Source organism: Paralichthys olivaceus, chromosome 2, assembly GCF_024713975.1.
Source record: "Paralichthys olivaceus isolate ysfri-2021 chromosome 2, ASM2471397v2, whole genome shotgun sequence".
Lineage (NCBI taxonomy): Eukaryota > Metazoa > Chordata > Actinopteri > Pleuronectiformes > Paralichthyidae > Paralichthys > Paralichthys olivaceus.
Genome location: NC_091094.1, coordinates 7,306,364 through 7,332,542, shown reverse-complemented (window position 1 = coordinate 7,332,542; position 26,179 = coordinate 7,306,364). Strand labels below are relative to the sequence as shown.

Sequence of the window (26,179 nt, the reverse complement as noted above, 5' to 3'; positions counted from 1 at the left end):
TTTTTATTGTTAATATCAGATTTCTGGTCATATTTATTTTGTAGTCTAAGGATACTTTTAACACACAAGACAGTGAACATGGTGAACATTTATGTTAAACATAACTAGAATCACTCCAGTAAGCACACAACATGAAACACATTTAAATTCACTAGATCTGGATTTTTATTTGGATCTGCACCAAATTCCACAAACTGGAATTTTCATCAAGATCCAGGAATTATTCTATTGGAAATCAGAAAAAATTATGAATTTTAGTCCATGTGACGAATCTGTACAAAAAAGCTAAGTCTTGAGAAGAAAATATTTCTTTAGAAGCTAAAATCCAGAGTTCATTCTCACTATTCATATTCCACTAGAATTTCTCTCCTGGTTAAAACCGTTTCTGTGGAATTCTCATAACAGATGTTTAAGGTGGATTAGTACTTTTGCAGAGGCTCCAAGGTGAGACGGTGGTTTTTAGGTATGAGACACGTTTCGGTACCAGTTGCTCAGAGGCTCTGATGCTTTCGATCTCCAGTCGGACACAGAGCTGCTGAGACGTAGCAGAGTGATGGACTGGAACTCAAGCGAACAGACACAGGAAGGTCCCTGAAGAGCGGCTGCCACTTTGCTTCTCGAACACATTAGCATTGATTTTTCACTGTTCTTGTCGTCACAAACTGTGCAGGTCATGAATTAGGCAGAAATACTGGATAAGGCTTATTTTACGAGACAGAGAGAAGAGAAATACTTGTGATTTAGCTGAAAGGCATCAGTAGAAACAGGAATTAGTCATGACTTTTGTTATTTGCATTCATCTCAACGGTTTGGTGATAAGATTTAAACCACCATGACAAATATGTAACTGGTGAGCAGCAAAACGACTGTAAACAAGGGGTGAACTGCCAGTCTGATCTAGTAATGAAGCATATTCAAATCATTTTATGAAAAACGTTGACGGATAAAAAGCTCTGCACACAGCGTACAGCTCCTGACGATAAGAAAGTGACAGTATATTGTAGAAGTGTTTGATGAGGACAGGAACGAGGAACGAGAGCGGTATTCTTCTTCTCAAATGTCCCAGAGTTTGTGTTACCATTACTGAACCCATCACTTACAACTAAACCCACTGCAAAGGGCATTACACACATTTGTAGCAGGGGCAGTGCAGCAGGGTGGGCAAGGCAAGCAATTTCCTGGGGGCCCAGAGCTGAGATGGAGTGGGGACGTGAGAATGGCAGAGTATTCCACAGCAACACACAACTGTGTAGGGCCGTCCAGGTCCCTTTTGTCCAGGGCCCCTAAAGTCCCTCTAAACGCTAAATGCTAAAAGTATACTGGCTGTCAGAATGAAAGAGTCAGACTTCTGTCTAAACAGTAAACCCACAAACCTGTGCAGCTACACATGGATATACGTGTGTGTGTGTAAACAAAGACAGAGTGTCTGCTCGGCTGCCTGTGTAAATACAGCTGGACTCTGAAACAAATTGCCTCCTGTTTCTTGTGCAAACACTGAGGAAATGCCAGGGGAGACAAACAGCATCCATTTTCAATTAGGTGCTGCTGCTAATGAGATCTACAGCCCCTCACGCTAATTACAAAACTGCACCATCGCAAACACAGGCGGGAACATTGTGTTAATTTAAAAATGATATCTTCATCACTCATGTGCAGAGGGAACAAAGTAAGAAAAGCATTTGATAACATGGTGGTCTGTGTTGATATCACAAAGACTATTTGGATTATAGAGAGTGACACATTTAAAATACAGACAATGTCTTTTTAGATCCTGGTTAATTTAAGAAAATGTCTATCACACCTTCTTTAAGGCACAGAAAGCAGTGGACAAAATGGAAATCTTTGAAATATGGAATATTAGAGAATAACCTAAGAGTCAATGCAGCATCAGTGCACATCAACAAAATAAATAAATAAGTTGCAGACAGGAAATGGCAGATGATGGATCCTTGGAGGAGGTAACCTTGCACTCCAAACTGTCAATATTCCCCCGACAGTGAAGCTCATGTTCGCTCTCTCTCTCTCTCTCTCTCTCTCTTCTTCTCCTGAAAATGCATTAGACACAGATGATACCCTCAGCACATCAACACCAACCGCTAATCTGTTAATTGATCTGGAGAGAGGAAGGAGAGGAAGGGTGTGTGTGTGTGTGTGTGTGTGTGTGTGTGTGTGTGTGTGTGTGTGTGTATGTAGGGGCGGTAGGATATGGAGGGATGACATTACTTTAGAAATATATAATCTTTTGTAATGGGTTCAGGGGCATCGGGTGAATGAAAGCTCGCTGTTATTTAGATAATTCATCATCCCAGTTTATTGTTCAGTCTCTGAGAGCATTTCACTGTCATAAGTGAGTAAGTAATGTTCATTTAGCATCACACCTTCACCAGGGCAGAGTCTCAAAGTGCTTCACATGAATAAAACAACACCGTAAATGTTGTAATAAACAAAAAATAAATGCAATAAAAGAGAGAACAGAAAGACTCTTAAAATGAATGACACACTATAATACATAAGGATAAAAATATGATAGATGGGTGGTCGGTCGTGCTGTAAAGGCTTTAACTCACTGACTGTTTATAAAGAAGTGAAGCCAAACAAGGACTGAAAAGGTACGTTTGGTTTTAATTAGTTATTTGATATAAAAATGGGGTAAAACGTCTCGATTGATAGTTGAGACTGACCAATGATGTGTATCGGTGGGAACTTGATACTGTGGCTCCATCCCCCAAGTGCCACTGCACAGACTGTGGCTCCAAATTACGTCACCGGCACAAAATGGCATGGAAGCAGGTTAGCGATGTTTGCAGGGACCCGACCATGCAAGACTCTTATATGTGAAGACGAGTCTCTTAAAATGAATCCTACATGTGATGGGAACACTATTCTCAGCAAGGCTCTGTGGGAAGTTCCAGAGAATCACTTCCAACCACTATGCACAACAAGAGCCCTACAGAGCGGCACCAGGCACAGCAGTCTCCTTAAAGTCTGTCAAGCTGCACCAAATTACACACACTCATTGAAATCAGCTTCCTAAATACGTCTTGTTCACATGGGAAATTGGTGAAATTAGGAAATCTGTTCAGTAGTTTGAGTATAATTCTGCTAACAAACAAATATAATAACTAGAATGTCGCCCATTGGAGCACAAACATCTGCCAAGGCCCAACAGTTCCCTTAAATTCAATCAAACTGCACCAAATGACACACTCAGCATCAGTCCTCCAATTGTTCATGATTTTTTTCATTAAAATCCAAAGATTTGCGCTCTGAGAAATCAGTGAAACTGTTGAGAAACACCGTAGAAAAGTATTTTAAAAAATCCTGGATGTGCCACCTGTTGTTTTTTGTCTTATCTTGCTCATGAAAACAGACAAAGAGGTAGAAGAAGAGGTAACAACACATTACCAATAAAAACACACAGTAACGTCCATATACTTTGGTCCTCGTTGTGTAACTCACTGTAAAATACTATGGCACCATGTTTTCTACAAAGTTCTCAAAGCTGCTCATGAGGGAGGATCGCATTTTGTGAGTGAGCGCTTTAATCTTACTCCAGCCCACCTGGTAACCAAAGCGTCTTCCCACTTCTCAGAGGGGACGGAGACGATCTGAAGAAACCTCAGCCCAGAGGAGTCTGGAGGACGACAGCAGGCGTCGTCTCACTGGGAGCCTGATAAACGCAGAAGTGTTTTGGTGTCGCTGCGCCTCTCAGCCACTAAAGGGATTAAGGGCCCGATCAAGGCTGCAGCGTAAGTGATAAGAGTCAAAAACAAGAAGAAGTATTGAGTCACACGTTCTAATCCCTGCTCCACCGTCCTCACCGGCAGACATTAAGAATCATCTGCTTGACACATCCTCCTCGGAAACATAAGGAGCTTAGATGATGCAGCAAATTTCTTTCCTCAAAAACAGAAGTGTTCAAAAAAACTTGCAAAGATGCTTGAGCTCATGCAGGTTCTAGTTATTTTGACTCCTGACAAAACCGACTATAAAAGACAGGAGGGTTCAGAGATGTTTCAATATATTTTCTAAAATGAGATGTGAATTCACCAAGATGTTATATAGACAGTACAATCAACTGATATTTAATTTGATCTGTAAAGAGTTTGTGAAGAGAACATGTACGAGGTCAGATCATTTATCATCTGTTGTGATGATGATCATCAAAATGCAGATGCAAATCTACTAGATTCAGCTTCTAACTTGTGGGAATTGGCTGCTCGTCTTAAACATATTGTGAATTTATTTGATAATTTTGACTCTTTACTATTTTTTGGTTATTTAAAAGTTCAATGTGTAGGATTTAGTGACATCTAGTGGTGAAGTTGCATGTTGCAGCTGAACATCACCTCCCCCTCCCTTTACAAACATGTTGGAGAACATGTGGTAGCTTCAGTTGTGATAAAAACTGTGTTTCAGTTTGTCCAGTTTGGATTACTGTAGAAAACATGATGGCGTCCACAGAGAGGACCAGCTCCAGATGTAAATATAAAGTATTTAAATATAAAGGGTCCATTCAAGGGGAAACCACAATTCATACAGTCTAGGTGAAACACACAAATGAAAACATCACTAGGATTATTTTTTATTCAATTTGTGCCAATAGACCCTTTCACCTAAATCTTACACACTGGACCTTTAATAGATCGAACTGATGATCAAGAAAATAATGGACAGGTTGATCAAAAATGAAGCATATTTGTAGCCCAACATCAGACCAGTCTTACTTTAAATGTAACTGTGATCACATCTGAGACCCTCGAGATGAAAACACATGCTCAGTGTTTCACATAAATATATATCAGTTACAGAAATCAAATTTTAAAAATGCAGCTTCAGCTAAACATTTGCTGGTCACTGCTCTTTAGAAGGCGAAAAATAATTTACAAGATAGCTCAGTGGCACCATGGAGGTTTATAACACACACGCCTTCTTCTCCTCTTCCCATCATGATGTTGGTTTTTAAAAGAATGACCGTGAAAGAAATGCTCTGTGAGCTGTTAAAACACATTATGTAATTTGCTGCTGGGGTATTGAGTCAGTAGTGTCAAGAGTCCCACTGGAACATGAATGTTAATTTACTGCCACCTAGTGGTCTTTAAAAGGAAAGGCGGGTGTGCAGAAGATAGTTATGTATAGTAAGTAGGATGGTTGTACATATATTGTATCACAATGACAGTGACTGTCCTCTATGTACCGTCCATTGATCCACGAACAGAACTGTATAGAATCAAAACCCATTTAACTGAAGCCAAAAGTTCCAATTACTTGTCTTGTTCCATGTGTAATTTCCAACCCTTTAAAAATACCTTTTCATTTCACTCTTCTCAAATAAGTCAAATGTCCTTTGGATAAAAGTTTAATTCACAAAAATACATTGACCAATATAATGAAAATGTACTAAAATGTACTTTAATAATCCATAAAAGCTGGAAAATCATTGACAGAAAAACACAAGAAGCATTATTAGAGTTGGTTTAGTATAATATATTTCAGCTTCAAGAGACATAGAAATCAATCCTTATTTTCCCCATATTTCTTCTATAAAAAGGCCCATTTTTTTTCTGAAGCATTATTATGCAAAAAATGGCATTAGAATATATTATGGGAGCTATGAAATCCCAGTGACTGAGTATAAAATTAAGTCACATCAAAGAGAGATATCTGCAGAAGAGAAGTCCATGAACAACAGGGCGAACAAAGAAAAAAATATAATAAAAATAATAATACATATCATAGACCTTGATCTATCATCACTGACATGACAGGCATGGACAGTAGGTGTATGGCTATAAAAAATTTCTCACTTTTCCACTTGAAAACATCTACACTTAATAACTGATGCATTTTTTTCATGCTTGTTTTTGAAGAATATTTATAATCATACAACTAAAGAGGTCAACTTCCATGTCTTCCAAATACGATATTGATATTGAAAAAGATGAAAAATACTGAAGTTCTAACGTTGTTTTCCTTCTTTAACGCGGTCGTTTTCTTTTTGTTAAACCGTCATAATAAATGAAATTGAGGGGCTGCTCTCTGGCCACGTGTAAGTGGCTCTTGGACACTTTTTTTTAAACTTTCAGAGGCTTCGCTGCACTTTTATTTATCATCATCAGTTTGTGGCGTTTTGTTTGTCGGTGCACAAATGGAGACTGTCCATTCGGGGGTTCACACTGAAACTGAGACACAGAGGAAGGTCCTCAAAGGCGAGAGACCAGAGTCTTCTCTCTCTTACTGTCTTTCTCTCTCTCTCTTTCTCTCTTCATTCTCTCATCTCTCTCTCTCTCTCTCTCTCATGTAGATCATCCTCATCTTTGATAGGAGCAGTTCAGTCAGCTGATTCACCGTTTATGGCTGATGGAGGGAGGGCGGGGCTGGGTGGGTGGTTGTATGGGGTGGCGGGGAGGTTTCGGGGCTGTTGGAATGCTGGCACGTTCCAATCAGGGCAACAGTTCTTCATTACAGCATTTCTGCAACACAGCATAGAGGTCTGGTTAGTTTTCATTTCATGTATCATCAATAATCCGCCTCCAGCTCACCATCTACGAGCTGCCACTGCCCTCTGCTGGCCACTCAATGACAGTACATCCGTTTAGACAGTCCTATGAATGTAGGGGGAGAGAATGCAAACAAACTGCTAAAAGGTCAAATTGAACTTCTTTCTCCTGCTCACACTGTCACAAAAATGCAAAAACCAAGAAAACAACCTAGTTAACAATTGATATAAATGTAGGGGGAACACAAAAGCTAAAAGGAAAAGCTTTCCTCTGGCATGTTGCAGTATGGAAGATGAAGTCTTGTGTAAGATGTTTTTTAATCAAGCTTTTTGCCCAAGTTCTTATAAAGTTTCTTTTGGACTCATAGGTCAAAGTTTAGGACCAGGTCGAAGTTTAGAACCATCTTAGGACCAGTTCTTGATGATTTCACACAACCCACCTACTGCCTGTTACAGACTGAGAGCAGGAATTGAGGCCGGCAGTGAAAGAAAGAGTCCAGAGGGATGAAGAAGAGCCGTCCACTTACAGCTAATCCCTTATCCCTGCAGACACTTTCAGGACAAGCTGGAGTTTAAGGGAGCTCTGAGTGAACACCACTTTATTTTGTTCATAACTTCTGACAAGTTGCTGTAGTTCACAGAACGGGGGAACCCTCCCTCTGACACGAGACAGTCAGCTCCTTCAGGGATGCTTAGAGAGGGTACAGGAGCACTGGTGTGTGTCTGGCTCAGACACGGTCCAACACGGTCATCACTTTAGCGAAGCCCCATCTCACAGAAGTGACTCATTCTGTGGTCGTGCCGTATTCACATCACAGCTGAAGTACCATAATTACTTGTTTCCCACTTGTAAACAGTGTTCACATCCAAGTCGTAATTACGTCTGGGGAATGTCAGGTTTTTCTTCAGGCTGCTGTATATTTAACTTGCCGACAAATAATAGAGAAGTGCAGGTTCAAGGTAAGTAAAATGCAATCGAGTAGATATTGTGAACATGTGAAATCACACTGACATACAGTAGCCATTAATAGCTTTTTATAAATGATTGAGATGGCTCTTACTTAACAGCGTGTGCTCACCACATGGGAAACACAGGAATCTTTCCCATCATTACCTTCCCTCACACATGATGTGAATGTGGCCCTGGTGCAGCTGCTGTCGGAGCCCTCTTTGCTCAGGTCGACACACCAGCGCTGCTTTTAGCTTCGCAGCTAAAACACGGTTTGTGTAGTTGGACATTGAGAGCCTCTTGAGAGCAGTTGTCTGGTCAAATCCCTAATGGCCTCTAGTTTTTACCAATAGCAAAGCCTGAGGGTGGAGCATGGGCGAATTAGAAATAGAAGCGAACATATACATAATCCTGCAAGCGCATGCCCAGCACATTATGGGACGTCCGAGAGGTCAGTGAGGGTGTTTGACCCGTCTCACATTGCTGAGTAGGAGCGTGGTAGGTGTGAGCCAATAGAATCTTTTTCATTAATTTGACCTGGAATAATTTAAATATTTGCACTACATATAAGTATTCCTGATCCAGGGCCATGTTCAAATAGTGATAAATAACGTTAGAACCGTGTTTCTTCTGCTTTGAGAAGTCAAAATATTTACAGCTGGAGTAACATCCAGCTAAACTTCTGAGCGTCTACATCAAAGTATAAAACCTCAGTCACCAAGTCTATAAACTCTAATGGCAGCATCAGTTGTTCAGGTGATAAAACAACATGGGGCATAGTCGGACTCAAGACCATGAAAATAAATAAACTATGCAGGGAAATGAGGCCACCTGTTGCTTTATCTGCCCAAAAGAATATGGAGCCATGCTGAGAATCCTGAAAAGAGCATTCATTTAAATCTTTAGTTTTCTTTTTCACAACCAAGTGGAACAATATACATGTATATATATATATATACAATAGTGACCTTGCAGTGTATCAGGACACAGTTACACAATTGTAAACACTAATATTCAGAACCACAATGGTCGCAGTATGATGACAGGAGCTCTGCTGCAATTTCTCCCCCAATGAATTCAGTAAAATCAGAGACGGCTCGGAGCTTATGAGGTCAGAAAACTGGAAAAGGGCCACAAAGTGAAATGTCCCTTTAACTTTCTCTCTCTCTGCCCCATCCGAGACTGGCACTGTAGCCCCTCTCACAGTGTACGGGGCGGCTCTGTTGTGAGCAGTGTAACAGTGAGGCTGTAATCCCATTAGTGCTGGTTCGTTGGGCTGGCCAGCGTGTGAACGGGAGCATGGGGTGGGTGGGGAGGGAGGGGAGGGAGGGGGGGCAGACACCGCCCTAAGGCCTGTTAACAGAGGCCTCCCTCTCACACCCTCTGGACCTTGAACTGCCCAACACAGATGGATTCAGATGAGGAACGCGGTGGGTGGGTGGTTGGCTTAGCAACCCTGATGGTTATCAGTAAAAATCAGTTTTATTTCCTCCTAGACAGAAAGTTATAAGAAACTGAAGATGATCAATGTAAAATCTCTGTGGCGGTCTGGGCTAAAGTGTGTTGACAGAGATTGTAAGACTAAGCAATGAACAAAATTAGAGGGGGGGGGGGCTTATAAACTGTGGGTTGACCAGCTACGCCCTTTTTTTTTTTTTTTTTTTTTATTACAAGAAAATCACCCTGGTACAAGAAGGACATCCTACTGATCGAAAAGCTGTTTTTTCACATCACATCTGCGATTTTCATATTTCTGTGTTATAACTAATTGTTTGGTACTTTGAAAAATAAAAAAAACTAAATAACCAAACATTCCACTCGTTCTTCAACTGCAGAACTAACTTATTCTTCATATGTTTTCATACATGTTTGTCACCTGACCCAGAGGAGACAGTTTCTGCAGAACATTCCAGAAACAATATGGCATATTCAGGTTCATAGGAGGAAACATTGGACCCCTTCAGTCCACCAGATATGATTTAAAACAATGTGATGCCAAAGTGAGGGAAGGACACATGCTGCTCCATGTAAAAACATTATCTGTCCACTCAGAGAGAGAAACATCAGCCACGGGACAGAATCCCTCAACATCATAAACAAGAACCAACATCTTGCTCAAGGGCGCTTCAGCACAGTTCACACCCCCAGAAGTGACCACGTGCTGCGATGTCCTTCAGTTGAAGGCCAAAGTCTCCCTGCTCGTTCTGCCACCACACCATCGGTCTCGCGCAACAAACGCAGAGGTGGTCAAACAGAATGCAGCTTAAAATTGAGGCTGATGACTGCCATGTCAAGTGTGTGTCATTATCCACATTTGACTGATTCATCCCACTAAGACACACATGAGAAGGTATTGTGAATTAGTGTGGTTCAAACTGTGATGGCAAATGTTTCTCCCCGACAATGATGACCACAGGAAGCAGCTATCAAGACTGCTGCCACAATTGTGCAACCCAGTTAGTTTCAAGCATACTGATGACAATGTTCGGAAACACTGACGCCCACGTGAATGTGGGCGCGCATCATAAGACCTCAGAAGCTTTCCTCAACTGACTGAACCTGAAGTCATCTTCTGGAGGAAACTTTCCACAGCAGAGAGACAGCAGAGAAACATTCTTTATTTGTCTTCCTCAATCAGTGACAGATTTAACTGGGGTTAAATCTTAAAGGGTTCTATTAGTGTACAGCAAAGAGCCATGAAATTAAAGTTGGGCAATATGATACGAAATATAAAAGCGTGTCTGTTCGGACGGATTTACAGGAATCAGCCGTCTGGTTTATTGACAGTGATGGTTGTCACACTTCCTCAGTATCAGCATCCTGCTAAAAGTACCTTAAAAAAAACGAAAAATAATTCAAATTTTTCTGGGAAACAACCTGACATCAGACCAGGATTTCCTCAGATGAAAGTAGCTGCTGAGTTTCGTTTTTAAATTCAAGCAACGGTGACTAATTCATTCAAACAGTAATGATGCCAAGAAAAACTGTAGTAAAAGCACTTCACACTTTTGACAGCTGACTCAGGGATGTTTGCCGGTAAACTAATTTGACACATCCCACAAATGCAAACTATGAACAAGAAGACATCTGATCCATCATCACATGGACTAGTTCCTCTACTAGAAGAATTTCACTGTGTCACCAACGGCCAGCTGCACTTGGAACACTACACAAAAAGCCCTTTCAACAAACACTAGGCCCAGTTAAATGAATCCAGGCCAGGTGAGGTGTGACTATGTGCTGACTTTATTAGGGATAAACTGACCCTGTTAGTTAGGGTCAGCTTTCTTACCTTTAGCATCTGTTGCACCACAAGCGGCCTGGGGAAGGGGCTCTCTCTCTGAAATGTCCCTGTAAGGTTTCTCAGATTTTCTTTTAAGTGTTTAGGTTTCTCTTGTAGAGCTTAAGAGCGCACAGTAAAAAAAATTTCACACAATGTAATACCGGTATCTCTACATTGGTGTAAAATATAGATTATATATATATAAGATCCTTTTTAAGACGTCACCCAAGAAAATCATCATCAGGAGAGCAGGTGGCTCTACACAACCACAACCAACTAGTTTGCTGTGCTGACAAAAGGCCAATATGAAGTGTCATGATCTCTCAAACAAGCTGTGAGTAGCATCATTATCACAACCATCTGATATCAGACACCTCACCCAAGAGAAGTAAGTGCAGCCATCTTATTAGAGAGGTTAGTGTGGTATATGCCTTCATTATTCCAGTATGGTCCTCAAAGGATGTTGTAAAACAAGACTTGTTTACACATTCTGCACACTGCTAACAAGCTCAGAAGTAATAAATAATAAACTACAACTGATGTAGGCAGAATCATCCAGGACGACACGAGAAGAACAAAACTAAATAACCTGATGTCATATCTTTGTATCATGGCAGCTACGTGAGGATTTATGATTCATGTCATGCAATTTTAGGTGACAAACACACACCTGGCTCAGAGCTGCTGCAGGGGCTGGAGGGGGGGTCTCTAAAGCAGGACACAGTTGGATTTCTTTTTCGCCTTCTTCTTTTCCACTGGCGTTTTCCTATTTATCTGTCTGACCAGGTCATAGAAGATCTAAGAGACACAACAGAAATAAACATCAGTGATGATACAGTTGGTAGAATAACAACAATAACCAAATACACTGCTGTACCATAACACAATGACTTGAAGCCTTCTTACATGTGTGTTGATGTTTACACACAGTTGACGGACCCACGGTGGGTCTGATTGTGCTGGTGTCTGTTTACAGTGTGGGCATGTTCATCAGTGGTTTACTTGTGTGTGTACTCACATCGAGGACGTTGATCTTTGACTTAGCAGAGGACTCTAAAAAGGCACAGTGGTTCCACTGTCTGGCCAGGTTCTGGCCCTGCTCCTTCCCCACAACACGCTCATCCTCCAAGTCACACTTGTTCCCCACCAGAATCATCGGCACCTGAAGACAAACAAGAGAGAGTGAGGATGATACTTCTTAATATTTTCCAACATGGTGGCGAAATGAATGAATCCACACACAAAGAAGAAGAAAAATGCTGATCAAACACAGATGTGTGACTTTTATTTTTGAAGTGGTCAACCGAGTCTGCTAAAATAAATACCGGGAGGAAAAATGAGTGAAACAATAGTAAGATAACAAAAGTAAAGCAGTGGTGGAAAATGAGCATGAAATAGTAGCAAGTGAGACAGATTCAGAACAACGTTAGCCCATATTTTGTGGGCCAACACAATAGCTAACTTCAGTACAAATTCCAAAATCATACTTTTTAGATCCAAATATGACCACAAGAGAAACTTTTTCGCTTTACTGGAAAATCCTAAATTGTACAACATGACACTGTATGAATTCAGTGCTGGATCACTCTATATCACCCACTCGGTAAATGTATCAGTGGTATTACATTAAAGTTTGTGAAGGTTCAGAGCCGAGGCCTTGGACGTGCCAAAAATATTAACAATATCAAAAAATAACATGTCTTATAAAGGGTAGCACATAATAATGAGTAAAGTTAAGTAGCCTGTTCATTTCAATCAGAAACCTGGATGCGAGAGGGTCACTAAGACAATCCAGAAAATCAATCCATCCCTCCAGCAAGGCGAAGGAAATCATTTAGCTTACAAAACAGTGACAAAAGAGATTAAAAAATCAATAGGAACTTGCAAGGAAGGTAGTTTCTTTTTTTGTTTGTGTAGAGAGGAAATCCTCTTTAACTAATGCTGAGAACAACCGTTGACATGAAGTCCAGCTGGTTTTGGAATCTTCCAAATACCCTGCACTTCTTCTTTTATGCTCTCACTCAGATGTTTTCACAACCAAGGTCAAAGAAACACGCACTCTTTGAGGAAGAGGGGAATAGTCTGGGCAAAACTTCAGCCCTTCAACTGTCACATCGGGCATAGCCAGAGCAGTCAGGGTGTCGGGATGCGGCTCATCCTGCCTGCTGTTTCCTGACCGGCTATCTAGGGAGCACGCTGGCCTGGAGGAAGCCGTGGCAGCCCCGCCCAGCCGGGATAACATCGCTTTCCTTCCTGAATGTTTTCGAACATTTCGGCTGGATTGCATGCTCTGGCTGCTCCCTGGAATTACATGATAGTGTGAGACTGTTTGTTTGTGTGAGTGAGTACGTTCATCCGGCATGCACAATTTTTTTTACATTTAAACTGGGCTTTGCAAAACCTTCCACATTAAAACCTCATGACAACATCTTAGTTTTCCAAGGGTCCAAAGGATATTTGTGTTGTATGGTGCAGCTAAACAAAGCGACAGGCGTAATCAACTAGTGGAAAACTTTGCATGCAGAACATCAGCTGCCAATAATATCAGCTGGTTTAATCTATTTGTGGTGGGCCGGCAACAAATAAATCTCTGCATGGGAAACCCTGCCTTCACTACCCTATTCTGATCCACAAGACACACTTCCCCCAGTGTGTCTTGTGGATCAGGAATTTTTTTTTTAGAGGAAAAAGGTAGTATCCTGACATGTGTTAACTTGCTCACACTTCAGTCCTTTTCCCACCCACAGGCCACTACTGCTAAGAGGTTGTATTTGACAGTGGTATGGCCACATTCCTAACGACACTTATTGAAAGTATAGGATGAATATTCCAGCGTCCTTTTCTCTTCCCTCTCTTGCTCTCTCTGGGTTGTGAGGCATACGACAGGAAACTGCGATGTTTAGATTAACCCCACAGAGGTTGCTGCTTGATGTTTGATATCCAAACAAGCCTTTTCGCTGGACTGCTGAATGGCATTTCTCCCAGGGGTCCTGAGAGAACCAATGGTATGCCCTCCTAACACAAACTATGGGCCAAGCTGGGATGAGAAGGATGGAGCGAGGGAAGGAGGGATGAAGGTATGCAAGGAGGGAAAAATGTTCAGTGTCAGCAGCACACAAGGCAGCATTAACCTACTTGAAGAATCCGCACAGCCCACAGACAATCTGTTCGCACGCTGTTAACATGCTACAGACAGGTCCTATCGTGCCCACAATGGCATGCTAAAGATTGGATTGCGGGAGCACAGGATAGCGTAGTATAGATTAGTTCAAATGGATGGAGTTAGTCGCTCCAAATCCTGCGGTGAGTCAAACCCGGGAGTCAGGCATTAGTACCATCCTACTCACACAAGCAGAAACAGAGATGGCCCAAAAAAGTCATAAGACCTCTCTTACATAAGAACTGTGGAAGTAAGTATGGGAAGGGAGCTTTTAATATGCTGGTGACTACTATTCTTCACGACTAACGACTTATTTAAGGAGATGGAATTTGGTGTTCAACGTAGAGTCATCAAAACACTTGAATTGAGCTTGGCAATACTATGGGCATCTGTTCATTTTGACAGCTTTGCAGTAAATGGTCCATGGCAGAGTGGAGAATGAGAACAGCTGCAGCAACAACCAGACTGCTCTAGCTTTCGCTCTTCAATAGTATGAAACTCTAAGCCAAAAAAAAAAGAGCATCTCCTTTGGTCGTACATTCCTGCAAGAGGCAAAGAAAGATAAACAGATGTCACAACCATCATAGGTAAAGACTTAAATCACCACAGGACTGATAGCTCACAGAGTGGACGTAATAGGCCGATAAAAAACTGTGGATACATTCAGAAGGAAGAAATAGAGAAGAAAAGGGGCATTAGCTGTTTGCTGGCATGTTGAGGAGCGACTGATCCTGCAATCCATCTGTTAGCCTGAGGCTAACCTCAGCTCTCTAACCACGGAGGCTCTAATGAAGTACCACAGCCTCACAATCCAGTGTGTTTTTGATGAGCTGAGGCTTTCCTTGCATCCCTGACGTCCAATCACCCGCACGGAGTGCCAGACCACAGTGAGGCCACAAAGCGGGCCATAGAGAGCAGGGAGAAACACAGAGCACCAGGCAGTGAAAAGGCCAGTCAAAACAGAAAGCAGAGAAGCTTACTGGCACTGATATAGAGGAAGGGGAACAGGAGGACAACCGATAGAAAGATGAGACAGAAAAGATGCAAAAAGTATAAAACTTCTTCGTCAGGCTGAGGAGGCTCCTCGAAGATGGTTGATGGGGAACAGAGAGCATGAGAGGGGAGGAAAGAGCGAGAGAGAAAGGGTTATGGTAACATTCAATCCCTCCAGAGATCACCAAAAAAGGGCATCTGAGATTCTGCTGACGCACTGCCCCACCAGAAAGGGGTTGGAGGGTTTACTCATTCTAACATCAACCTCGCAATTCACCAGAGATACAGAAAAATGGAAATGTTGCTCTGATAAACAGTGAAGCAGGAAAATAATTACATGACACATGCTCTTTCTTTTCACTGTTACAGGTTAAGCCGAGGAGCAGACTTGAACAGTAAAACCATATTGTTTTTACAAAAAGCGAAACTTAACGCTTTAAGATCTCCTACTGAGACAAAGACATTGCCATACTTTATACTGGACTCTTAAGTGTGGAGCAATTTTGTGTTTCCATGTCAAACACAGATTAAATAAACAAACCACATGGACCTCCAGGATGCTAGTGTTTGTAGGTTATGTACAGTACAAAAGTTTCACTGAGTGCTTTAGCTTATTGTTTGCACACTACAGACAAGGCTACAGAAATACCACAACAGCGCCTGCATTATGTCAGGGTAATCCAAGTTTGTAATCACTGGCATGAGATACTGTGATTACAGTGTTGAATGGTATCCATAGCAACAGCGTGATCAGGTCCCTGAACAATGTAGGCGGCTGAAAACAGAAATAAGGCCTGTAACCCATCTGTACTATCTGCCACAGTTTCTGGTGTCAACAACCTATTCAGTCATGATAAAATAAAATTAAGTGAATGTGGAGGAGTTGATGCAAACATGCTTGTGAGCTTGAGTGTGCATACTGTGCACTTACATCCTCTGTGTCTTTTACTCGTAGAATCTGTTCTCTCAGGTCCTGGAGGTCGTTGAAGGTGGACTGTGCTGTGATGGAGTAAACCAGGGCGAAGCCTTGGCCGTTCTTCATGTACAAGTCCCTCATCGCTGTGAACTGTTCCTACACGGCAGAAAAAAACAAAGAGAAGGAACAGGACATGAACTCTGACATCTGCATTTTATATACTGTTAAAAGATTTACTTTCAATATCATTTAACACTGCATACAACAGAAGGCCATGTTGGTGTGACCCACTCAATGCGTACAATGGATGTTTAAGTCAAAACTATTGGTCAGTGTGTTCTTTTCCCAAGAAAAAGTGTGAAATGTTGGTAATTGTAGATTCTGCAATGCTATGCTTTCTTTGTCTTTTTTATAGTAAACTAGCAAAACTATTTGGGGTTTGGACTGTTTGTCACAGAAAACATGCACTCCCTTAACTAGCTGCAGATGTTTTTTAGACCATATGATTATTCGAGGAAATCTGAGGATTAGTTGCAGCCCTGGTTGATGCAGAAAAGATATAGTGCAGTGCAACTGTTGGATCTCTGTTTTTTCACGGCATTCCGCAGAAGACTGCAGGACAAAATGACGGCAACCTGCTTAAAGCATCAGGCATTCTGTGTGCAATATCTTATCAAAGCTCTTGTAGCAAACTTTTGAACCAGTTTTACATAAAAACACTGAACAACCTTGAGGTAGCATAGTTTCCTTATTTTGAAAGAAAAAAGTCATGACTCGGCACCTTGGCTTATGAGAATCCTTAAATACAATTTTAGTTAATTACAATAGAATGTAATTTTCTTTGTTTTTTATGCTCCTTCATATATGTCATATATTTATATATATATATATCTTATCAGAAGTAATGAATCTGAACCAGCAATGTTTTTCAATCTAGGAAATATCCTACTAGGAGTGTTTCCCCATTACTTACAAAGGCAGGATTCAATACAGTGTCTAAACAATCATTACACACTGAAAAGCTGGATATTGACAGAGCTTTCAGTAGCGAGGAGTTCACTTACTGTGCCTGCTGTGTCAAGAATTTCAAGCATACATTGCTGCCCGTCTACCTCCACTTGCTGTGAAAAAAAGAAGAAACGCGTCATCACACTGAGATAATGTAGGAGTTAATTTCAGGTCACTGGGCACATCATAGTCCATGTTTAGATTCTTGTATACAATAAAGACCAGGACAGAAGAGAAGAGAAGAAAAAAGAAAGAAAAAGAAAAAAGAACAAATTTAACAATATTTTTTTTAAAAGATGGAAAATGATGTGAGAGACAGAGAGAGAGAGAGAGAGAGAGAGAGAGAGAGAAAGAGAGTTACATGAGAGAAAAAGAGGAAAATATCATGACGTGAACTTGCAGAGCAGCTGCTAACAATCAGCTCATTCCACCCCAGCACTCGCCGCCTCTCCCTCGCCGCTGTCACAGGACACTCACCTTTCTGTACGAGTCTTCTATTGTCGGGTCATATTTTTCCACAAAGATTCCCTGTACAAACTGAACTGTCTGCAAGAGAAGACACATAGCAAGTCGACGTCAGATCATGGCGACCTTCCATGCGACAAGAACAAACCGTCCAGAGAGGCAAATATCGCCACGGTAACATATCTTCTAGCTTCTTACAAAAACTGGAATGAGTATGTTGAGTTTGTTCATGGAGGTGATGGGCAGCAGAAAGAGTTCAACTGAACCCCCAGTACACAGTCATTTCACCGACATGTGTGACTACATGCATGTGAAAGGTTTGGCCTGAGCTACATAAAGCACTGTGCTTAGTGGCAGATTTACATCAGAGGTGGACTGAGTTCACATGATAAAGTCTAAACAGGTCAGCCTTCCAGTCTGAGGGATTAACCCAACTTTGACACCTGAAGTTAGCTTAGCAGAACATTTCACAATCATGCATGTGCTAAAGAAATCTTGTAATGACAATAAAATACATAACATGTGAGACCTGATTCATATTTTTAAGTTTGCCAATGTGGGATTTACCACTGGATAGCTTAGAATTGGCAAAAAAGAATTGGAATCTGAAATAATAATTTTTTAAAAAGGACTCTCTGGCAGACATGGTTAATATTTCAAAAGAATCACATACAACTGGACTAGAAAAAAAGCCTGTGTGCATATTTGTCAGGATACAAAAGTAGGAAATTAAAGAACAGGACAGTTTCATCTGTAATTTATGATTACACTGTCCATTGCTTCAGTTTTTCTACCACATACCTATATACCAAAATATGTTGCGGTTTTATTGACAAATATCTGACCGTGTGCCACAAAGTCTTTAAGAAGAGAGAGAGAGGCAGGAAGGGGGTCAGGAGTGTGTGGATACTTACCAGAGCGGACTTGCCCACACCTCCAGAGCCTAACACCACTAGCTTGTATTCACGCATGGTGGGATTGTTTCACCGGACAGCCCAACGGTCTGCAGTGGAGAAACAGGGAGAAAAATGGGACAAGCAAAATGAGAGGTGAAGTAAAGAGAGTGAAACAAAACTAAAAATAACTTCTGCTCGAGCTAACTTTCTTTTCGAGCAAAACAAAGACATTTACCCAGACCGGTCTCTTAGTTTTTCCCACTCTAGAAAGGAGGGATTCTAGCCATTCCTGGAGGTTATGGACAAGACGCAGCACAACAATAGAGGGAACACCCATAAGTGGAGCTGCTTCAGGGTGGAGGAGGTGAAGAGTATGTGACCCCTCTCTAACACGAACCAGCTGTGAGTGTAGGGGGAACTGAAGGGGAGATAATACATGGATCTGGCAGATATTCCTCTGAATGACACCATCATTTGGCCTTTGCTCACCAAAAACACACCCTGCCGTCTGAGTTTCAGCCACTCACTCATTCCTGGGAAAACAACAGTCATTTAGACTAATGACAGAAAACAGCTGAGGGAGGAGGGTTGCTGTAATGGGGAGGAAATTGTGAAATCCCAGGAATATCCCTTTAAGAGAGGCTCTGAATCACTGGCACACATTGTGGCGCAAAGTCAGTTGAGTTAGCCAACTGGGTCACTACAAGCTGGGCTACAGAGACAAATACTGAGGTTTAGTTGTAGCTGGGTGAAGAAGAGATTTCTGATCCCATCTGAAATCATATTTCTGGCTCACTGCTGTTTTAAATGATCGATTTTGACCACGAAACATTTTCAGCTCTGTGACAATCAGAAATAATCCAACATGGTTTTAAATTGGCTGAATAGATGTGAACATTTCTAGTAACCAAAATCCATTTATTCATGTGAAAAGGTCAGGATGACACAAGTTTTCACAGTTACAGAAAACTTGGGCTGACCTGAAAGCTTCAAACCTTCAGCTGTTGCCATGGTAATCAATGTTCAAAATCAATATTTGAATGATGTAATGATTATTGTTTCATGTACAGTAAGTACAGTAACATATGTGTGTACACAAGAACTTGGCTATATTAAAACAACATTTAGCAGCTATTTTGTTTTAAAATAAGCTTTAGATGGTAAACAGACTTATAATAGGAAGAACAGTACATCTTTCTTTCCTATTACATACCCCCAACGCATACTTTGGTACCAAATCTGATTCAAGCTTGACATGTGGTTGTTTCCTTAACTTTCTTCAAGAATTACTGAACTGGTTTAACACCAGTTATTCTTGGATTTACACCAGTTGACTCATAGCTTATAATTGAATCAACCTTAGTTCTGTAAAAGGAGTCTAATACTTCTGGGTCACTGGTTGAAAACTGCAGCTTGTTGGAATCAAGACCGTGTTGAAAATCAGAAGAGGGCTGAAGTTAAAATGGTCCCAACAGAAGACAGCACAGCCTTGACTGATTATCGACCCTTTTCTAGCAAAAATCAAAAAGCTAAACGGCAGCCACTGTGGGAAGCAGATGGTCCCCTCCTACACTGTTCTTTTTACAGCACACTCCATCAAAACACTCAGGGGAGGTGGACATAGGACTGAGGACCTCCAACTTCAATCCCAAGCAGTGACCATGTGGGATATGAAGCGCCGACTGTGAATAATTCATATTCACTAATCCTCTACGCACAAAGTGAAGTTCTGCTCGCACCATTAGGGAGGAGCCATTGAAAGGAAAGGAAAAAGAACAGGGCTGCACAAGTGCTATGCAAACAGTCTGTGGTTACACCTTCATGTAAACAATCAAGTACAGAGTCAAGTGCATGCACAGTGTCACACACACAATGTCACACAGACAATGTCAAGCTCAGATTTGGGGTAGGCCTCACTTGTCAGCTATGTGCACATCACGTTTCTTTGTGCGGACGCTGTGGACTAACCCCTGCTGAGACAGATGATGTCAGGGGCCCACTCTGTGATTGTGGCTGTTAAGATTATTACAATATGTGACTGCTTCAAAAGGGTCTTGAAAAAGGACGTTTGCTCGTCCAAAGAGTGCCAGCTTTAAAAATACTCAAAATGACGCGCAACACTGAGCTGCATGCAACACACCAAGCTAATCAGCTTGTTGTGGAGTACCTCGATCTTTTAAATATCAGTTTGAGTTATCCGCATTTTTAAAGTTATTCTATAACTTAGTAGCTGGTAACATCTACAGGTATTTATAATGAGCTAAAACAATCAATTGAATAAATGATCAGCAACTATGTTGATAATCTATTCATAGTTTTCTTTTTCTAAGCAAAACTTCCCAAAACTCCTCTGGTTCCAGCTTCTCAACCTGAAAATGTACTACGCCATTAGTTTTTGGTTTTATACTTATACTGACCTTAGGCTCTAGAAATCGATCAGGATCTTCTCTGACCTTTTACAGACCGAATAATATATCATGCATCATTTTTAATCAAATTAATGGCCTTTCATTTGGTCACTGGTTGTTTGTAACTACAGATCAAATTAATGATTTGAATTATTGGATGTCTGGATAACGAGTTTTTGGAGAAACAAGCTGAGCAAAGATTAATGGACCCAGCATGACCATTTGCTCTCTAAGTAAGAAAAAAAAATGCAATAAAAACGATCATTTTACCCATAGAACCTGTTTTAAAGTGATTTTATTTTATATATTGACACAGACAGTTGCATTGAAAACCTGTGAAGACCTACTTTTACCACTTACAACTGAACTGGACTCATTAAGGGGAAATCGATAGGACCAGAGGCAGAATGGATTGTAGCTCTAGTGTTGATAAAATCTTATCAATTTCCATCAATGAGCAGAAGCAGGAGTGAAGTATTTCTCAGCTCAGATGCATTAATCCAGGCTTTCAACAAGTGGCAAAGTAACTGTTCTTAAATCATGTAAAGACAATACCACCTTCCTCAAACCTAAAGACATTACTGATCAAGACAAATTCTGCTAAATATTCAGCAAATGGACAATTCTCATCTCCCTTAAGCTCATATCTCTTTTTTAGCTTTCCACTCATGACTGCAGCCTCTTCTACAAAAGGCAAAAACAAAATCAGGGACGTGATGCTCTTGTTCTGGAATCTATTCTGCATACAAACACTATTACCAGGAAAACTAAAGACAATGCTGTACTCTCATACTCGCCTTCCTACACACTCACGATGCACACAAACACACACACACACGAGGCCATTTAAGGACATCTCCCTTTAACACCAAACCTCTCCCTGCTTCCACTGCCTTTTGACTACACACTTCATTCCCGACAAAACAAACACACTGTGGCCAGTGCTCTGCTCTCGTAGTAACCCTAGCAAATAAGGAGCGAGGGAAAGCCACATGCCACAGAAACATGCTCCACCATGACATCACTACATCACTCACCCTCTACAACCAAAGGTATGCATCCATCTAAGGCTGGAAATTGGACGAGGTGGTGCTGCTCGCAAGAATATGCAGTGAACGTGAGGCTGCATCAACTATAAAACTCACAATTTGAGAGCGGGGAGGGGACAGAGCTTAACCGCAACACTCAGGATCCACTATTTCCTGTTCTAGCGAGGCTAATCTGACAGCAACGAAGCTGTCACAGGGACTGACTCAGCAGGCTGTATGATTGGCAGCTTCCCTGAGTATCTCCAACCAAGTGTGGATGGTGAAACTGCACACATCCGCTAGTTAATCTAGCAGCATGACAGAATCTTTTTATTTGCTTGCTTGTTGACCAACATGACAGTTATAGAAGCAACACTGTTAAAAGTTTATCCCTTTGAGGTTCAGGGGTAGAAAAACACAGGGTGAGTTAAACGTTGTTCTGGTGAGGTGTTTTTAAATGTTGATAAGCTCCTGGTTACTCATTACCTCCAACAAACCACAGGTCACATCGTTTGTTTACACTGAGCTCAGCATAAGAAACTTTAGGGGAATTAACCAGATGACACTGACAGCAGAAAACCTGTCGAGGAAAGAGTTTAAGTAGAGAAGAAGAAGCAGCGCCGCTTTATTTCAGAGTTATTATTGTTTCCAACTAACAATCCAATCTAATTTCTGGAACATTTCCTGGAAACATACTCAGGATTTCCAGAGCCATGTCCTTTAAATTACTTTTCCATTTCCATTTAAAAGTTAAAATGAATTCAATTTGCATTTAATTTGATTTTATTATTCAACTTATTCATTTGTGCAAAATATGGTTACGGTCTATCTTACAGCACTATAAAATCCAGTTCATTTCAAAGTAATCTTCCAAGATGTTTTCATGCAAAATATCTAAAAGCAAACATACAGCATAAATGAAGAATCAAGTTTTTCATGATAAATGGATGAGTTATAAATATTCACTGGGGTTTAAATTTCTTTCATGGAAATTCATCTGAAAGAAGCATAAAAGATTGGTTAAATGACAGCATCAGTCTCACTTTTTACTGTAATTACAACTAAACGACACTGTTTTTACCAGGAAACTTTCAAGAAACTATTATTGTGAAATAATTAACCTGCAAAATCAAGCTTTATTAAAGTTTTCAGCTTTACTCTCCATACGTGTTAAACTATTGCATGTTTATGCTGAGCTGCGGTGCCCTCGGAGACTTGCTAGTTTGGCAGTTAATTTGAATTAATTAACCGAGAGAACACCAGCTAAACTGTCTCCAATTTAGCTGCGCTTAGTGCCAAATTATATACTTCTCAGGAAACTTGCTAAGAAATAAGGAATTTACAAGCCTGTAAAAATGAAGTGGTACCAACACAGTTAATAAAAATAGAAGCAGTAAGTTTTCAGTGGCAAATACTGCACTTACATATTTTAAGGAGCTAATGTGTGTGAGCCACATCACATGCATTCAGGAAATCAAGACTTCTCAGTTCTCATGATTTTTCTTATCTGACTTTAAGGGAAAGGACTTAAAGAGCAGTTTCAGTTGTAAAACGTAATGCATATTATCTATCCTAACATAAAAGATCTACAATAACCAAATGTTCCAATTATCTATCTGCATCAGCCTTATGTCGCTTTTCAAGCTAACCACAACCCAGGGTGACCCCATGAGTCAGAACAGACTGCAGCGTGGGACAAAAAGTTCACTGTGGCTTAACTATGACAAAGATCTGTAACTGACAAACACCATCAGCCGCATGCATCTGTATTGCTCGGGCCTTGACTTGTAACCACATCCTCTTTCCAGAGAGCAAGAAGGCTTCATGCTGATAGGATGGAAAAGGAGTAGCTGACTACTAAAATAGCCTCTTCCAGTCTCTGTTCCTGTTCAAGACTCCAGACAGTGGGACTTGTACAGAGAAGGTCGACAGGAAGTGGGTGCAAAAGCTTGTATCTCATCATCAGAACCTGGGTTGTGAAGACAGGATGAGGCAGATGCATGATTTCTATCAACAGAGTGAAAAACTGCAACTTTGATATCATTACACTCACTGCAGATGTCTTTTTTTCCCACTTGGGCATGGTCTCGCCAAATTACATGAGACTTTTGGAGAGCTCCTGAACAGCAGATAGGATGGTATTAATAAATGCTTCATGACCATACAATCCAATGGGAAAACAACAGGGACAAGTATTTTAAATCAGTGAGGGCATCTGGTACAGGAAACTGCACAAATGAGGGAAGATGTGAGCACTATGCACTGTCACAATAATAGTAGTTTTAGTTTAAAGGCGTGTAATGCCCCTTGACAGCCTGCAATTGGATTCACAAACTATTTATTTACTGCACATGCAAGACTTTCTCTTTATGGGGGACAGTAAAATCTGAGCTTTTTCAGACCTGCTGGATCATCTATTATCAATAAAGTTGTGGGCTATTGAGTCCACACACTTCCCCTGGTACACACCGCTCTGCAGCAGAAACAAACTGGACCAGGCAGCTACAAAAAAAAACAGCTCGGAGCCAGACATGAGAAAGTGATTTCAGCTGCTGGGTTATCTCGCTGTGAATCTACCTAATTTGCTTGTGGCAGTAGCATATGTTTATCACTGCAGGTCATGCTAAGTCCCTGCAATCTGTGGCTGTGACTGCACCGCAGAGTAGCAATCAACACCGCCGCCGATGATGATAACAACCGTAGCTTCCCCTCAAGATTAATCAAACCGTTCAAATCATAAACCCTCTTACTGATAAACCCTTTAAAAAAATACCATAATCTATAATCCAGGCAGCCGGGGCCAGCATCTGCCCATAAACGATCCCGCTACACGGCAGCATCCACGCTAAGTCCCGTTATCAAGCTTGTTAGCAAAATGCCGCTAACTAGCTAGCTCTAAGTGCCTGCGACGGGCCGACGCTTCGCAAACCGCTAGCCGAGGCTCGTTAGCTCGTTAGCTAGCTAGCCGACACATTCCTGTCCTCGGCGTGCGACACGAACGCAGCACGGTTTTTCAGAAACCCGACACAACCGGTCACATTTCCCCGCTTTAACACCCGGCAGCCCCGCCGGCTCCACAAAAACAACCCGCGTTCCGGTGATGTTCGCCCGGCGAAGACACCACCGCTTGCCTGCTCGCTAGCTTGCTACCTGCCCTTCCGCCTGGCCTTGACTAGAAAAATGGGAGTGCTGCTCGCTGCCGTTTTGCACTTGGGGACAATTCCTCTCGTTTACCCGGCTGATAAAACACTCGTCCCGCAGCGTGTGCCCGTCGTCCCGCGAGGGGGGTCGAGGCTCCGTGCGGCGGCGCAAACCGGTGGTTAGTGGCCGGTTCTGCGCTTCTAAAGTTGGGTATTTGCACTCACCGTTTGTCGCTCGCTGTCTCTCGCCGCTCCGCAAGTGTCAGTTTGCCTCCGGCCTCTGCGCGCACACACGTCACTCCCCACTATTTCTCATTTTTCTTAAAAGGCCATGACACACGGACCGAGAGCCAGCGATGGAGGCACGCACCGAGCTGATGGCTTCAGTAGAAACAAACACACCAGCTGTGGTTTTCATCAGCGATTAAAGTACATTTATAAGCACGCGCACGTTTCTTCTATTCGTCTTGTAATACCTCAGTAACACAGATCCCAGTAAAACAATGCATCCACTGATGATTTGAGCTCAGAGTTAAGTGTTCTATAAAAAACTATTACACTACAGATCTCATATGAATATGAACTTTGTAGAAAAAAAAAGTTTTAATCATGACAGAGACGAAAGACACAGTTTAATGGTCCGTGGTGGTGCAACATCTTAAGATATAACAAGAGAAAACTTTGTGAACAGGGAAACATTGTGATTTAGTTTTACTTTTTCAAATATCTTTCTTTCATTCATATGTGTTGTGCACATGCACTTAAGATAAAAGGCTTGGTGGCCTTATCTATATATATCATTATTACCATGATTTTGTATGTACTTCCTTCTGTATTTTAACCTTTTGTTTTCTTGTTGTGCAGCAATTTGTACTTTGCTTGTACTTGTTAAAAAAGTGCTCTATGTAAAAGGTTATTATTGCGATGTGCACGTGTGTGCATGCTTTGTAAATTTGGATTTGTTTTGGATACACTGTGTTCTGAGTCAAGCCTACTTCATCCTGCAGCCATATTTAAAACAGTACTAATTGTGCAATAGTTCTCTGCTTAAAATAGTTAGTTCCTGCATGAATAATTGTTAAACCTTACAGTTCCTCTTTATAGAAAACTGCTGAGTCCACCAACATAACAACCTTTTTGACAATTAACCGTTTAAGTCAACCATTATTTCACACACCATGTTGTTAAATGAAATGAAATAATAACAGATTCACTGATACTGATGATAATCTCTATAGTTGGAGCCCAAAGCATAACACATTCTTCAAAGATGAGTTGCCTTGTGTTTGTTAAATCTGTCACACAGTGCAATGATGATATCATATGATATTGATACTCCATGAACCAGAGCAGCTCTCTTCTGGGGAAAATCCTCATCCAGTCTCAAGTCTAGAAGCTTGTCTCATTCTAAAACCATGTCAAAACAAATCTGTC

At 41.3% G+C, this 26,179-nt stretch overlaps 1 protein-coding gene across 4 annotated transcripts; it reads right to left on the bottom strand.

Moving 5' to 3' along the window:
• Positions 1–5,466: 5,466 nt before the first annotated feature.
• LOC109635540 (ras-related protein Rap-1A-like) lies at positions 5,467–25,204 on the bottom strand. 4 transcript variants are annotated; one of them, XM_020096796.2, is made up of 8 exons: positions 24,971–25,204; positions 18,188–18,276; positions 17,286–17,354; positions 16,865–16,921; positions 15,816–15,956; positions 11,750–11,893; positions 11,402–11,529; positions 5,467–6,473 (listed from the first exon to the last, which is right to left on the bottom strand). In XM_020096796.2, the coding sequence occupies exons 2-7, from the start codon at positions 18,242–18,244 to the stop codon at positions 11,440–11,442; spliced, it is 558 nt and encodes a 185-aa protein (XP_019952355.1). In that variant the 5' UTR covers positions 18,245–18,276; positions 24,971–25,204; the 3' UTR covers positions 5,467–6,473; positions 11,402–11,439. The 4 variants fall into 4 exon arrangements, with proteins under 4 accessions (XP_019952355.1, XP_019952358.1, XP_019952356.1 ...); XM_020096799.2 differs by having other exon boundaries at positions 24,840–24,978; XM_020096797.2 differs by lacking the exon at positions 24,971–25,204 and adding an exon at positions 21,615–21,773.
• Between the last annotated feature and the right edge of the window lie 975 nt (positions 25,205–26,179).

Bases quoted from the DNA above. Each gene is read 5' to 3' on its own strand.
- LOC109635540 (XM_020096796.2), bottom strand. From the start codon at position 18,244: ATGCGTGAATACAAGCTAGTGGTGTTAGGCTCTGGAGGTGTGGGCAAG. The intron at 17,355-18,187 runs GTAAGTATCCAC...CTTCTCTTGCAG, and splicing joins GTGTGGGCAAGTCCGCTCTG to ACAGTTCAGTTTGTACAGGG. The intron at 11,530-11,749 runs GTGAGTACACAC...TGTGTCTCTTAG, and splicing joins CAAAGATCAACGTCCTCGAT to ATCTTCTATGACCTGGTCAG.